The 16,653-nt window shown below is 50.2% G+C and overlaps 1 protein-coding gene across 1 annotated transcript in view; it reads left to right on the top strand.

Moving 5' to 3' along the window:
• LOC311119009 (uncharacterized protein) overlaps positions 1-16,653 on the top strand; it is a gene marked incomplete at both ends in the record, with an annotated part of 53,089 nt that overhangs the window by 9,703 nt on the left and 26,733 nt on the right. Inside the window, 4 exon segments of the mRNA XM_084193758.1 lie at positions 5,936-6,138; positions 6,140-6,155; positions 7,104-7,256; positions 16,117-16,270. Of these exon segments, the coding sequence (XP_084049884.1) occupies positions 5,936-6,138; positions 6,140-6,155; positions 7,104-7,256; positions 16,117-16,270 (526 nt within the window).

Raw genomic sequence — 16,653 nt, 5'->3', positions numbered from 1 at the left:
GGTCACCTACAAACAAGCAAGATTTCTGGCTCTCACAGACCTGTAACTTCTTCTTTAAGAGGCTCCTCTGTCCTCCACTCGTTACTTGTATTAATGGCACCTGTTTGAACTTGTTATCAGTATAAAAGACACCTGTCCACAACCTCAAACAGTCACACTCCAAACTCCACTATGGCCAAGACCAAAGAGCTGTCAAAGGACACCAGAAACAAAATTGTAGACCTGCACCAGGCTGGGAAGACTGAATCTGCAATAGGTAAGCAGCTTGGTTTGAAGAAATCAACTGTGGGAGCAATTATTAGGAAATGGAAGACATACAAGACCACTGATAATCTCCCTCGATCTGGGGCTCTACGCAAGATCTCACCCTGTGGGGTCAAAATGATCACAAGAACAGTGAGCAAAAATCCCAGAACCACACGGGGGGACCTAGTGAATGACCTGCAGAGAGCTGGGACCAAAGTAACAAAGCCTACCATCAGTAACACACTACGCTGCCAGGGACTCAAATCCTGCAGTGCCAGACGTGTCCCCCTGCTTAAGCCAGTACATGTCCAGACCCATCTGAAGTTTGCTAGAGTGCATTTGGATGATCCAGAAGAGGATTGGGAGAATGTCAGATGAAACCAAAATATAACTTTTTGGTAAAAACTCAACTCGTCGTGTTTGGAGGACAAAGAATGCTGAGTTGCATCCAAAGAACACCATACCTACTGTGAAGCATGGGGGTGGAAACATCATGCTTTGGGGCTGTTTTTCTGCAAAGGGACCAGGACGACTGATCCGTGTAAAGGAAAGAATGAATGGGGCCATGTATCGTGAGATTTTGAGTGAAAACCTCCTTCCATCAGCAAGGGCATTGAAGATGAAACTTGGCTGGGTCTTTCAGCATGACAATGATCCCAAACACACCGCCCGGGCAACGAAGGAGTGGCTTCGTAAGAAGCATTTCAAGGTCCTGGAGTGGCCTAGCCAGTCTCCAGATCTCAACCCCATAGAAAATCTTTGGCGGGAGTTGAAAGTCCGTATTGCCCAGCGACAGCCCCAAAACATCACTGCTCTAGAGGAGATCTGCATGGAGGAATGGGCCAAAATACCAGCAACAGTGTGTGAAAACCTTGTGAAGACTTACAGAAAACGTTTGACCTGTGTCATTGATAACAAAGGGTATATAACAAAGTATTGAGAAACTTTTGTTATTGACCAAATACTTATTTTCCACCATAATTTGCAAATAAATTCATAAAAAATCCTACAATGTGATTTTCTGGATTTTTTTTCTCATTTTCTCTGTCATAGTTGACGTGTACATATGATGAAAATTACAGGCCTCTCTCATATTTTTAAGTGGGAGAACTTGCACAATTGGTGGCTGACTAAATACTTTTTTTCCCCACTGTACATAGGCGTACAGAGGCACATTATCAGCAACCATCAGTCCTGTGTTCCAATGGCACGTTGTGTTTGCTAATCCAAGTTGATCATTTTAAAAGGCTAATTGATCATTAGAAAACCCTTTCGCAATTATGTTAGCACAGCTGAAAACTGTTGTGCTGATTAAAGAAGAAATAAAACGGGCCTTCTTGAGACTAGTTGAGTATCTGGAGCATCAGAAATTGTGGGTTCGATTACAGGCTCAAAATGACCAGAAACAAATAACTTTCTTCTGAAACTCTTCAGTCTATTCTTGTTCTGAGAAATGAAGGCTATTCCATGCGAGAAATTGCCAAGAAACTGAAGATCTCGTACAACGCTGTGTACTACTCCCTTCACAGAACAGCGTAAACTGGCTCTAACCAGAATAGAAAGAGGAGTGGGAGGCCCCGGTGCACAACTGAGCAAGAGGACAAATATATTAGAGTGTCTAGTTTGAGAAAAAGGCGCCTCACAGGTCCTCAACTGGCAGCTTCATAAATTTTTTATTTATTTTTTATTTTTTATTTAACCTTTATTTAACTAGGCAAGTCAGTTAAGAACAAATTCTTATTTACAATGACGGCCTACACCGGCCAAACCCGGACGACGCCCTATGCCTTAGACCGCTGCGCCACTCGGTACCCGCAAAACACCAGTCTCAATGTCAACAGTGAAGAGGCGACTCCGGGATGCTGACCTTCTAGGCAGAGTTGCAAAGAAAAAGCCATATCTCAGACTGCCCAATAAAAAGAAAATATTATGATGGGCAGACTGAGATATGGCTTTTTCTTTGCAACTCTGCCTAGAAGGTCAGCATCCCGGAGTCGCCTCTTCACTGTTGACGTTGAGACTAGTGTTTTGTGGGTACTATTTAATGAAGCTGCCAGTTGAGGACCTGTGAGGCGCTTTTTTCTCAAACTAGACACTCTAATGTATTTGTCCTCTTGCTCACTTGTGCACCGGGGCCTCCCACTCCTCTTTATATTCTGGTTAGAGCCAGTTTGCGCTGTCCTGTGAAGGGAGTAGTACACAGCGTTGTACGAGATCTTCAGTTTCTTGGCAATTTCTCGCATGGAATAGCCTTAATTTCTCAGAACAAGAATAGACTGAAGAGTTTCAGAAGAAAGTTATTTGTTTCTGGCCATTTTGAGCCTGTAATCGAACCCACAATTTCTGATACTCCAGATACTCAACTAGTCTCAAGAAGGCCCGTTTTATTGCTTCTTTAATCAGCACCACAGTTTTCAGCTGTGCTAACATAATTGCAAAAGGGTTTTCTAATGATCAATTAGTGTCACGCCCTGGCTCTGGGGACTCTTAAATGTTGAGCCAGGGTGTGGACTTGTTATGTTTAGTTTTCTATGGGTTTTGTTCTAGATCGTTTATTTCTATGTTGGCCAGGGTGGTTCCCAATCAGAGACAGCTGTAGCTCGTTGTCTCTGATTGGGGACCATACTTAGGCAGCCTTTTGGCATTTTAGTTTTGTGGGATCTTTTTCCGTTTGGTTTGTGTTATGACCTAGGACTTTGCGTATCGTTTTGTTGTTTTTGTTCGTGTTGTGTACACTTCAATAAAGTATGTACGCCTATCACGCTGCGCCTTGGTCCGCTTCTCATAACGATCGTGACAGAAGATCCCACCAAGAGAGGACCAAGCAGCGTGCCAAACAGGAGAGGTTGGAGATGTCCCAGGTGGGCGAATGGTGGTCTTGGGAGGACATATTCGCGGGCAGAGGGCCATGGGCAGAAGTAAAGGCCCAGGCAGGAGAGGAGAAACGGCGCCAACCGTGCCGACGACGGACACGCGAGAGGCAACCCCAAGTAAATTTTTTGGGGGGCACACGCCGTGGACGACGGGGCTGCTGGAGGCAGCTACAGGCCGCATCGGCAATCTAGGAGAGGAGGCCACCAGGTTTGGGGGGCTGGAAGGGTGGTTGGCGGAGCCTAGAGGTAGAGCAGAGCCAACTCCCCGTACACAGGCTAGGTAGCGTGAGACTGGGCAGGTTCCGTGGTATGCGGAGCCACGTACTGTGCTGCGAGTGTTCCGGCACAGTCCTGTACGTCCTGTGCTAGCACCACGCACGTGTCGTGCTAAGGTGGGCATGCAGCCAGGACGGAGTGTGCCGGCTCAATGCTCGTGGCCTCCAGTACCCCTCCTTGGTCCCGGATATCCTGCGCCAGTGCCACGTGCTGTAGTGCCAGTACGAGTGCACAGCCCTGTACGTCCTGTGCTGATGCCTCACACAGAGTGTGTGGAAATAGGCATTCAGCCAGACGGGTTGTGTCAGCTCTCCGCTCCAGACCTCCAGTCCGTCTCCACAGTCCAGCCCGGCCTGTTCCTGTCCCTCGCACCAAGCCTGTGGTGCGCGTTGCCAGCCCGGTCCGGCCTGTTCCTGTCCCTCGCACCAAGCCTGTGGTGCGCGTCGTCAGCCCGGTCCGGCCTGTTCCTGCTCCCCGCACCAAGCCTATGGTGCGTGTTCCCAGTCCAGCCCGGCCTGTTCCTGCTCCCCGCACCAAGCCAGTGGTGCGCGTCGCCAGCCCGGTCCGGCCTGTTCCTGTCCCTCGCACCAAGCCTGTGGTGCGCGTCGCCAGCCCGGTCCGGCCTGTTCCTGCTCCCCGCACCAAGCCAGTGGTGCGCGTCGTCAGCCCGGTCCGGCCCGTTCCTGCTCCCCGCACCAAGCCAGTGGTGCGCGTCGCCAGCCCGGTCCGGCCCGTTCCTGCTCCCCGCACCAAGCCAGTGGTGCGCGTCGTCAGCCCGGTCCGGCCCGTTCCTGCTCCCCGCACCAAGCCAGTGGTGCGCGTCGCCAGCCCGGTCCGGCCCGTTCCTGCTCCCCGCACCAAGCCAGTGGTGCGCGTCGTCAGCCCGGTCCGGCCCGTTCCTGCTCCCCGCACCAAGCCAGTGGTGCGCGTCGCCAGCCCGGTCCGGCCCGTTCCTGCTCCCCGCACCAAGCCAGTGGTGCGCGTCGTCAGTCCGGCACGGTCCGTGCCTGTTCCACCGGTGCCTGGTCCGGCACCGGTCAGCTGCTCCACTCCGGAGCCAGAGCAATCCGCTACACTGGTGTCCAGTCCAGCTCCGGCCAGCGGGGCCAGACCAGACCAGGGATGCTACGGGGGGGTAGAGGGAGAGTGGTGGTCACGCCCGGAGCCGGATCCGCCTCCGAGGCGGAATGCCCACCTGGCCCCTCCCCTGTTGTGTTTGGTTGGCGCGGTCGCTGTCCGCGCCTTTGGGGGGGGGGTACTGTCACGCCCTGGCTCTGGGGACTCTTAAATGTTGAGCCAGGGTGTGGACTTGTTATGTTTAGTTTTCTATGGGTTTTGTTCTAGATCGTTTATTTCTATGTTGGCCAGGGTGGTTCCCAATCAGAGATAGCTGTAGCTCGTTGTCTCTGATTGGGGACCATACTTAGGCAGCCTTTTGGCATTTTAGTTTTGTGGGATCTTGTTCCGTTTGGTTTGTGTTATGACCTAGGACTTCGCGTATCGTTTTGTTGTTTTTGTTTGTGTTGTGTACACTTCAATAAAGTATGTACGCCTATCCCGCTGCGCCTTGGTCCGCTTCTCATAACGATCGTGACAATTAGCCTTTTAAAATGATCAACTTGGATTAGCAAACACAACGTGCCATTGGAACACAGGATTGATGGTTGCTGATAATGGGGCTCTGTACGCCTATGTAGATATTCCATAAAAAAACACCCGTTTCCAGCTACAGTAGCCATTTACAACATTAACAATGTCTACACTGTATTTCTGATCAATTTGATGTTATTTTAATGGACAAAAAAATTGCTTTTCTTTCGAAAACAAGGACATTTCTAAGTGACCCCAAACTTTTGAATGGTAGTGTATATGTGTTGTGCAGCTGATCTAGTGGCTGGTTTATGTAGTTAAAGTTATTCAGTCAGAACATCAGCTTACCTTATATGGTACACTGTATTCAGTCACACGCTACAGTACTCCTTTTCCAGATCACTGCACTCAATAGTGACAAGACCAAGGCTTTAGACCTATGGAAAGTCCTCAGTTTGTAGGGAATACAGTTGTTCAGTTCTAGTGTGAGATCGTCTTTATGTGTCTCTCGTTGCTTCAATTGGAATAACTATTTTTGGCAATGTGTGGATTACTGCTATCTCAATACCCCTGGTTTGGCTGCTGTGTGTGTGTGTGTGTGTTTAAGTGTGTGTGTGTGTGTGTGTGTGTGGTTGAGAGAATCCTGGGTCTGAATGTTCTCTTCCTGTCTGGAGGTACTGTCTGTTGACTGTTTCTTCTGAAGGGGATGTGATTGAACGCTGGTGGAGGACCTGTGGTCTAAGTGTGGTCGAAATGCTGTCAGACCTGTTCTTTCTCTACTCACTGGTTCACATACAGTACAATACAATACACTGGATGGCACACTGTGTGTGTGTGTGTGTGAGGGTGTGTGTGTGTGTAACCCACTCCCTTCTCCTTCCCGGGGTTGGTTGATAAGAGAAAGGTGTGTGTGTGTGTCCTCTCTAACCCGCTCCCTTCTCTTTCCCCAGGTAGGGATGTGGGAGAACGGTAAGTTGGATTTGGTTTACCCAGCGTGGTCGCGTTATGGTCCGTTCCTCCAACCCCCCGATGGCGCCCAGCACCTGCGCGTGGTCACTCTGGAGGAACGTCCGTTTGTCATCGTGGAGCTGGCTGACGCCGCCTCCAACACCTGCATCAGAGACTCTGTACCCTGCCGACGACCCCTCAACGCCAGGTCAGAGGGCAGGGGTGAAGGGTCAAATTAGACAATTATGTTCCTGTCCAATACACAATAAAATTAATTCCTTACACTTCATCAGGGGACTGTCCAGGGTCTTGGAGGACACAGTAAAATACGGGTAATTCCCTAGTGACACACATACAGTAGCAACCAGACGCCCCTGGAGACAAACACATCAGCAAAATGGAACTGTCGTTTTTCAGAGATCGACCTTCGTAATATCAAGTGTCTCCAGTGTAATGATCACGTGGTGTCAACATATTACATATTCACTTCCATGGTGTATTGAACTCAAACAAATAACGTATTAACCCTCCACTCTCCACATAACCTCTCATCCTAATCGACAATGTAGTGTTGAGTGTGAGCCCAGATGGTATATGGGGTTATATGTGATTAAATTGAAGATATACTGTATGGGGGTTAAATTGGACACGAACACAATATAGCTGCAATAGAGGTCCACGCCTCACGGTTCACCACCTCTAGGAGGGATGAGAACAATTATCATGTGGCAGCACTATTTGACTCTCACTTAAAGGCATAATCCATAACTGTGATTTCCTGTATGGAGTGTTGCCCTGACTGAGGGGGAGGGTCTTAGCCAGTGTAAGAAAAAGAAGAAGAGAGACATTCTTTGTCTTAAATCAAACAACATATTTTAAATGTTATATATTCTCTCTCCCTCTCTCTCTCTCCCTCTCTCACGCTCTCTCTCTCTCTCTCTCTCTCTCTCTCTCTCTCTCTCTCTCTCTCTCTCTCTCTCTCTCGCTATCTATCTCTATTTCTTTCTCTCTCTCATGCTCTCTCTCACGTTCTCTCTCTCTCTTGCTCACTCTCTCTCTCTCTCTCTCTCTCTCTCTCTCTCTCTCTCTCTCTCGCTCTCTCTCTCTCTCTCTCTATCCTCTCCTCCACCTCGTCTCCCTCTTCCTTCCTCCTCCAGTATTCCTGTCCAGGATCCCCCAAAGAAACAGTGCTGTAAGGGTTTCTGCATCGACATCCTCAAGCGATTGGCCAAGATCGTGGGTTTCACCTACGACCTCTACCTGGTGACCAATGGGAAGCACGGGAAGAAGATTGACGGGGTGTGGAACGGCATGATTGGAGAGGTCTGTAAAACGTGACTGATTGATTAGACATTGGTAGGCTACAGTACGTTGTTCTTCTTGACCATAATGGTTGTTGGAAAAAGGTCAACGCTACTTTCCACAGCAGCTGTTGCCAGAGAGGAGAGGAGCACTGAGACTTGGCACACTGCCTGCTGCCATTACATTAGGGGGAGTCTCCATTTAAAAGGCCTGCTGTACGAATAACATTTGATTGATTGGATGACTGATGATTGATGGATTAGAGTGAGGTCACATGACGGGGGCCCTCCCGTTCAGAGGTCATGATGTATGGCAGTTAAGGACCTCGTAAGGTGGTTTTTCTTCCTGGTTGGAAGGTCAGGCTTGCTGTTTCTTAGTGTTTCGCTGTTGTGCGACTATAGCTCTGCATGAGAATGTACGTGTGTGTAGCTCTGAGCATGTGTTTGTGTTGTTCCTCAGTGTGTTTGTGTAGGTTGCTGTAGCTTAGTGTGTGTGTGTGTGTGTGTGTGTGTGTGCATGTGTATGTGTGTCTGTTGCTCTGTGTGTGTGTGTGTGTTTCGTTGGCTGTGTGTTGGCTGTGTATGTTCAAGCGTTCCCTGGCCTGTGCTGCTGCCTCCGGGGAAACCAGTTAAACGCTGGGTGTCACATCAATCACAGACAGAGTTATGGGACCTTAACCACAGCCAGCACTCACAGACAGACATCGTTTATTACACACACACACACACACACACACACACACACACACACACACACACACACACACACACACACACACACACACATACACACACACACACACACACACACACCCATACACACACACACACACACACACACCCATACACATACACACACACACACACACACACACACACACACATACACACAGACACACACACACATACATACACACAGGCACGCACTTACGCACACTTACATACATTTCCATTTTAGTCATTTAGCAGACGCTCTTATCCAAAGGCACTTACTCTCTCTCACACAGAAGCACGTATGCAACATTGACAAGCATGTGCACACATGAACACACACATGAACACACACATGAACACACACTGACACACACGGTCACACACTGACACACACTGACACACACTGACACACACTGACACACACTGACACACACGGTCACACACGGTCACACACTGACACACACTGACACACACTGACACACACTGACACACACGGACACACACTGACACACACTGACACACACTGACACACACTGACACACACGGTCACACACTGACACACACTGACACACACTGACACAGTCACAGACACCCCCTGGGTATTACAGCTCTTTTTCTGAGAGATAAACAGGGGGCTGTTGTTTCGGGAAAGTGTCCTGCACACACACACATACGTGAACAAAATCACACACACACACACACACACACACACACCGACACACACCGACACTCACAGACACACACAAACACTGTGAGCGAGCGGGATGGGGGGGGGGGGGGGGGGGGGGGGGGGGGGGGGGGGGGTGTTTGGGGGAAGTGTCCCGCTGCGCCTCCTCAGGTCCCACGGGGAACGCTGGTACAGCCTGGTTGTCATGGGAGCAGAAACAATCTCACTCCCTGCTCTACTTCCTCTTTATCTGTCATCTTTATGGCTTGAACCAGGGCCAATGGTGCTATCCACCTACATTCACATGCAAACGGATAAGTGCGTTTTATTTTCTCAGGCTAATTCTGGTCTTTTGATCAGATGTTCCAAAGCCTGCCGCTAATCCAGAGACTTGACAGAGGGGAGTGTGTGTTGTGTTGCTGCTCACTCCCCTTTTTCTGCTGATTTACTCTGAAATGAGGATGTGCCATGTCTAATGCAGATTAACATTTCACTTATTCAATCAGCCGACACAGCAGTTTTCAATTTAGATGGGGGCTAACTCACTTTGTGTGATGAAGAGATGTATAGGAGGAGACACGTGGATGGTGTTCACACTGTGTTGTAGCCCATTCAGCAGACTACATAAGGTGCTAACCCATATCTAGGGTCAGACAGGTTATAGGGCAGGGATCATCAACTAGATTCAGCCACGGGACGATTTGTTCTTGAGCGGATGGTCGGGGGGCCGGAATACAATTACAAATAATTTGTAGACTGCAAATTGACCGCAAGAAGCCCAAACAGATATAATTTTTGACTAAAACATAATCATTTCACACCTTGCTTACAAATGTATACGATCATGTCTCTCTATTAAGCGTGGGAATACTTGGGAACAGATTTCTTAAATTGAAATCACTTGGAGCTGATTGCCTGGTGTTTTTACAGTCTTTTATGTCCTACAATGAAAATTCCCCACCAATATTTTTTTGGTTGAAATTATATTTTCTTTGCTCAGAAAACTTGGGGGGCCAAATAAAACCACCCTTGGGCCAAATTCGGGCCGCGGGCCGCCAGTTCGGGAACCCTGTTATAGGTGTAGGGACGAGGCGAAGGAGGATAGGGGTTGTTTTTAGACCTGTGTTATAATAGTGTGTTATAAGGCCAGTGTACCCCTCTATCTCTCTGACTGTAGTTTCTCCTATAATACTGTGTTATAAGGCCAGTGTACCACTCTATCTCTCTGACTGTAGTTTCTCCTATAATACTGTGTTATAAGGCCAGTGTACCCCTCTATCTCTCTGACTGTAGTTTCTCCTATAATACTGTGTTATAAGGTCAGTGTACCCCTCTATCTCTCTGACTGTAGTTTCTCCTATAATACTGTGTTATAACGCCAGTGTACTCCTCTATCTCTCTGACTGTAGTTTATCCTATAATACTGTGTTATAAGGCCAGTGTACCCCTCTATCTCTCTGACTGTAGTTTCTCCTATAATATTGTGTTATAAGGCCAGTGTACTCCTCTATCTCTCTGACTGTAGTTTATCCTATAATACTGTGTTATAAGGCCAGTGTACCCCTCTATCTCTCTGACTGTAGTTTCTCCTATAATAATGTGTTATAAGGCCAGTGTACTCTTCTATCTCTCTGACTGTAGTTTCTCCTATAATACTGTGTTATAAGGCCAGTGTACCCCTCTATCTCTCTGACTGTAGTTTCTCCTATAATACTGTGTTATAAGGCCAGTGTACTCCTCTATCTCTCTGACTGTAGTTTCTCCTATAATTATGTGTTAAAGGCCAGTGTACCCCTCTATCTCTCTGACTGTAGTTTCTCCTATAATACTGTGTTATAAGGCCAGTGTACCCCTCTATCTCTCTGACTGTAGTTTCTCCTATAATACTGTGTTATAAGGCCAGTGTACTCCTCTATCTCTCTGACTGTAGTTTCTCCTATAATACTGTGTTATAAGGCCAGTGTACCCCTCTATCTCTCTGACTGTAGTTTCTCCTATAATACTGTGTTATAAGGCCAGTGTACTCCTCTATCTCTCTGACTGTAGTTTCTCCTATAATACTGTGTTATAACGCCAGTGTACTCCTCTATCTCTCTGACTGTAGTTTCTCCTATAATACTGTGTTATAAGGCCAGTGTACTCCTCTTGTCACGGATTCAGCCGAGGCTGCTCCTCCTCCTTGCTCGGGCAGGCTTCGGCGTTCGTCGTCCCCGGAGTACTAGCTACTGCCGATCGATGTTTCGGTGTTTGTCTTGTTTGGTCTTTATTGTTTACACCTGTTTCCTATTATGTTGTATTGTATTCCCTATATTACCCCCTGTCTCTCATTGGTTATTGTGTGTGATTGTTCTTTGTCATTCTGGCAGTTGCTTTGGTGTACGGGTTATTGTGTTTTCCTCCCTGTTTGGAGGTTTGTTGTTTTTGCACTATATTTACTGTGTTCAGTAAAAGTACGTTGCCAGCCGCTCTGTGTCCTGCGTTTGACTTCGCTGACCGCATACACGTCGCGTGACAGAATCACACACCTAGACATGGAGTCAGCAGGAGCGGCGGTGCCATGGAACGGGTGGTGAACACCATGGAGCGATGGGAAAGAGGAGGTTTGCCCACACCTCCTCCGACGATACCACCACCATCAGCTATACCCATCGCTTCACCTCCGGGGTCCAGTGGGATTCGGCTCTCGCTCCTGAGGGCTTATGATGGCACAGCGGCCGGGTGTCAGGAATTTCCTGCTCCAAGTGGAACTCTACCTGGCAACCATCCACCCGGTGCCCTCGGGATACGAGAGCGTGTCCGCCCTCATCTCCTGTCTGTCCGGCAAGGCGCTGGAGTGGGCCAACGCCGAGTGGGGGGGAATAGACGCCGCTACAGTCAACTATGCGGAGTTCACCCGCTGCTTCAGGGCGGTGTTCGATCATCCCCCCGAGGGGAAGGCGGCGGGTGAGCGTCTGTTCCACCTCAGACAGGGGAAGAGGAGCGCGCAGGAGTTCGCACTGGACTTCCGGACTCTGGCTGCCAACGCGGGATGGAATGAGAGGGCCCTCATCGACCACTACAGGTGTAGCCTGAGGGAGGACGTGCGTCGGGAATTAGCCTGCAGGGACACCAACCTAAGCTTCGATCAGCTGGTGGACATGTCGATTCGCCTAGATACCCTGTTGGCTACCCGCGGACGTCCGGAGTCGGGGCCGTCCATTCCATCCCCCAGCACTTCCGAGCCGAGCCCTATGGAGCTCGGGGGTGCTGGTGCTAGGGAGACCAGGAGAGAGACCAGAAGAGAGGCCGTCCCCTGCACCAACTGTGGCCGCAGAGGACACACTGCGGTTTCGGTGCTGGGGAGGGTCTCCTAGGAATCGAGGCAGTAGGCAGCGCACTGATGAGTCATTCCAGGTGAGTAAGCACCCAACTCACCCAGAGCTCTCTGTTGCGCATATGTGTATTAAAGTTGTGTTTCCCGAGGTTTCTCCTCACTCCCAGCATAAGGTGCTAGTAGATTCAGGCGCAGCTGGGAATTTTATCGATCGCCGGTTCACGTATAAGTTAGGGATTCCTATTGTACCAGTTGATGTGCCCTTCCCCATCCATGCCCTAGATAGCTGCCCTTTGGGGTCGGGATTGATTAGGGAGGTCACAGCGCCACTTAAGATGAAGACGCAGGAGGGCCATGAGGAGATTATACGGTTATATTTGATTGATTCTCCTGCGTTTCCCGTGGTGTTGGGGCTTCCCTGGTTAACATCTCATGACCCCAACATTTCATGGCAACAGAGGGCTCTCAAGGGATGGTCGGGCGGTGTGTAGGTGTTTCCGTAGGGGCAACGACGGTGGAAAGCCCGAACCAAGTTCCCACCATGCACATTCCTCCTGAGTATGCCGATTTGGCACTCGCCTTCTGTAAAAAGAAGGCGACTCAATTACCACCTCATCGACAGGGGGATTGTGCGATAGACCTCCAGGTAGGCGCTGCGCTTCCTCGTAGTCATGTGTATCCTCTGTCTCAGGAGGAGACGGCAGCTATGGAGACATATGTCACCGAATCTCTAAGACAGGGATACATACGATCGTCCACTTCCCCTGCGTCCTCGAGTTTCTTTTTTGTGAAGAAGAAGGATGGGGGTTTATGCCCGTGTATTGATTACCGTGGTCTCACTCAGATTACAATCAAATACAGCTATCCTCTCCCTCTGATTGCTAGTATGACGGAGTCATTACACGGGGCGCGATTCTTCACAAAATTGGATCTCAGGAGCGCGTACAACCTGGTGCGCATTAGGGAGGGAGATGAGTGGAAGACAGCATTCAGTACCACCTCGGGTCACTATGAGTACCTCGTCATGCCATACGGTTTAATGAATGCTCCTTCAGTCTTCCAATCGTTTGTGGACGAGATTTTCCGGGATTTGCATGGACAGGGTGTAGTGGTGTATATTGATGACATTCTAATATACTCCGCTACACGAGCCGAGCATGTGTCCCTGGTGCATCGGGTGCTTGGTAGACTGTTGGAGCATGACCTGTATGCGAAGGCGGAGAAATGTCTGTTTTTCCAGGAGTCCATCTCCTTCCTGGGACATCGGTTGTCCGCGTCAGGGGTGGAGATGGAGATTGACCGCGTTTCAGCCGTGCGTAATTGGCCGACTCCCACCACGGTGAAGGAGGTGCAGCGGTTCTTGGGTTTTGCCAATTACTACCGGAGGTTTATCCGGGGCTTTGGACAGGTAGCAGTTCCCATCACCTCCCTGCTAAAGGGGGGCCCGGTGCGTCTGCAGTGGTCGGCTGAGGCGGACAGGGCGTTTAGACTGAAGGACCTGTTCACCTCGGCTCCGGTGCTGGCACATCCGGATCCCTCTTTGGCGTTCCAAGTTGAGGTGGATGCGTCCGAGGCGGGGATCGGTGCTATACTGTCTCAGCGCTTGGGTACGCCACCAAAACTCTGCCCCTGTGCTTTCTATTCTAAGAAGCTCAGTCCGGCGGAGCGCAAATGACGTGGGGGACAGGGAGCAGCTAGCGGTGGTTCAAGCCCTGAAGGTGTGGAGGCATTGGCTTGAGGGGGCTAAACACCATTTTCTCATTCTGACTGACCATCGTAACCTGGAGTACATCCGGGCAGCGAGGAGACTGAACCCTCGCCAGGCTAGGTGGGCCATATTTCTTACCCGATTTGTATTTAAGCTCACCTATAGACCAGGGTCACAGAACGCTAAGGCAGACGCCCTGTCCCGACGATATGACACAGAGGAGAGGTCCATTGAGCCCACTCCCATACTTCCGGAGTCTTGTCTGGTGGCACCGGTGGTGTGGGAGGTCGATGCGGACATCGAGCGGGCGTTACGTGCCGACCCTACTCCCCCACAGTGTCCAGAGGGACGGAAGTACGTGCCGCTCGAGGTTCGTGATCGACTGATATATTGGGCTCACACGTCACCCTCCTCTGGTCATCCTGGTATTGGTCGGACAGTGCACTGCCTTAGTGGGAAGTACTGGTGGCCCACTTTAGCTAGGGACGTGAGGGTTTACGTTTCCTCCTGCTCGGTGTGCGCCCAGTGTAAGGCGCCTAGACACCTGCCCAGAGGGAAGTTACAACCCCTACCCGTTCCACAACGGCCGTGGTCTCACCTATCGGTGGATTTTGTCATGGACCTTCCCCCCTCCCAGGGGAACACTACGATCTTGGTCGTTGTGGATCGGTTTTCTAAGGCCAGCTGTTTCATTCCTATGCCAGGTCTCCCTACAGCCCTACAAACTGCCGACGCCCTGTTTACTCACGTCTTCCGGCACTACGGGGTGCCTGAGGATATAGTGTCTGATCGGGGTCCCCAGTTCACCTCTAGAATCTGGAGGGCGTTTATGGAACGTCTGGGGGTCTTGATTAACCTTACCTCAGGTTTTCACCCTGAGAGTAATGGGCAGGTGGAGAGAGTAAACCAGGATGTGGGTAGGTTTCTGAGGTCCTATTGCCAGGACCGGCAGGAGGAGTGGTCGGGGTATATCCCCTGGGCAGAGATAGCCCAAAACTCACTCCGCCACTCCTCTACTAATCTTCCGCCTTTTCAGTGTGTGCTGGGTTATCAGCCGGTCCTGGCACCCTGGCATCAGAGCCAGATCGAAGCCCCTGCGGTGGATGAGTGGTTTCGGCGCTCGGAAGAAACATGGAACGCTGCGCATGTCCATCTGCAGCGGGCCATCAGGCGGAAAAAGGCAGGCGCCGATCACCACCGCAGTGAGGCTCCGGTGTATGCACCGGGAGATCGGGTCTGGCTCTCGACCCGAAATCTGCCCCTTCGCCTGCCCTGCCGGAAGCTGGGTCGGCGGTTTGTGGGGTCATTTAAAGTCCTGAGGAGATTGAACGAGGTATGTTATAGGTTACAACTGCCCATTAATTACCGCATTAACCCCTCGTTCCATGTGTCTCTCCTCAGGCCGGTGGTAGCTGGTCCACTCCAGGAGAATGAGGTACGAGAGGCTCCTCCACCCCCACTAGACATCGAGGGGGCTCCGGCGTACTCAGTCCGGTCCATCTTGGATTCGAGGCGTCGGATGGGGGGTCTGCAGTATCTCGTGGAGTGGGAGGGGTACGGTCCGGGGGAACGGTGCTGGGTCCCTAGGAGGGACATCCTAGATCCCTCCCTGTTGAGGGATTTCCACCGGAGTCATCCGACTCGCCCTGCTCCGCGTCCTCCTGGCCGTCCCCGAGGCCGGGGTCGGCGCACGGCTGGAGCCGCGCGTCAAGGGGGGGGGTACTGTCACGGATTCAGCCGAGGCTGCTCCTCCTCCTTGCTCGGGCAGGCTTCGGCGTTCGTCGTCCCCGGAGTACTAGCTACTGCCGATCGATGTTTCGGTGTTTGTCTTGTTTGTTCTTTATTGTTTACACCTGTTTCCTATTATGTTGTATTGTATTCCCTATATTACCCCCTGTCTCTCATTGGTTATTGTGTGTGATTGTTCTTTGTCATTCCGGCAGTTGCTTTGGTGTACGGGTTATTGTGTTTTCCTCCCTGTTTGGAGGTTTGTTGTTTTTGCACTATATTTACTGTGTTCAGTAAAAGTACGTTGCCAGCCGCTCTGTGTCCTGCGTTTGACTTCGCTGACCGCATACACGTCGCGTGACACCTCTATCTCTCTGACTGTAGTTTCTCCTATAATACAGTGTTATAAGGCCAGTGTACCCCTCTATCTCTCTGACTGTAGTTTCTCCTATAATACTGTGTTATAAGGCCAGTGTACCCCTCTATCTCTCTGACTGTAGTTTCTCCTATAATACTGTGTTATAACGCCAGTGTACCCTTCTATCTCTCTGACTGTAGTTTCTCCTATAATATTGTGTTATAAGGCCAGTGTACTCCTCTATCTCTCTGACTGTAGTTTATCCTATAATACTGTGTTATAAGGCCAGTGTACCCCTCTATCTCTCTGACTGTAGTTTCTCCTATAATACTGTGTTATAAGGCCAGTGTACCCCTCTATCTCCCTGACTGTAGTTTCTCCTCCCGTCCATCAGGTGGTGGGACAGCGAGCGGACATGGCCATCGGCTCCCTCACCATCAACGAGGAGAGGTCAGAGGTCGTGGATTTCTCCGTCCCCTTCGTGGAGACAGGCATCAGCGTCATGGTCTCCCGTAGCAACGGAACCGTCTCACCCTCTGCCTTCCTGGGTGAGTGAAGGAACTGATGACTGATGAGGTTGAAGTTCATCTGGACACTATTGACGGTCCAGGTGGAAATGAAATAATCCCTGTCCTTACCTCGACCCCCCCCCCCAAAAAAAATATTATATTTTTTACAATTCCTGAACCAACACTTGCACTTGACACTCCCCCTCCCTTTCTAGCTCTAACTTTGCTGATAGCTACTTTATTGAGGAAAATTGTACCTACCATGACTGTGATATGCGGTTGTCCCACCTAGCTGCTGTATCTTAAGATGAATGCACTAACTGTCACTCTGGATAAGAGAGTCTGCTGAATGACAAAAATGAAAACATGTAAAATGTAAATGTATGCACTGATCTAGGATCAGCTTACCCTCTCCCAATTCA

The sequence above is a fragment of the Coregonus lavaretus genome, assembly GCF_964263955.1.
Source record: "Coregonus lavaretus genome assembly, contig: HAP1_SCAFFOLD_2754, whole genome shotgun sequence".
NCBI lineage: Eukaryota > Metazoa > Chordata > Actinopteri > Salmoniformes > Salmonidae > Coregonus > Coregonus lavaretus.
Note: the sequence above shows the minus strand (reverse complement) of the source record. Positions and strands in the feature narration are given on the sequence as shown.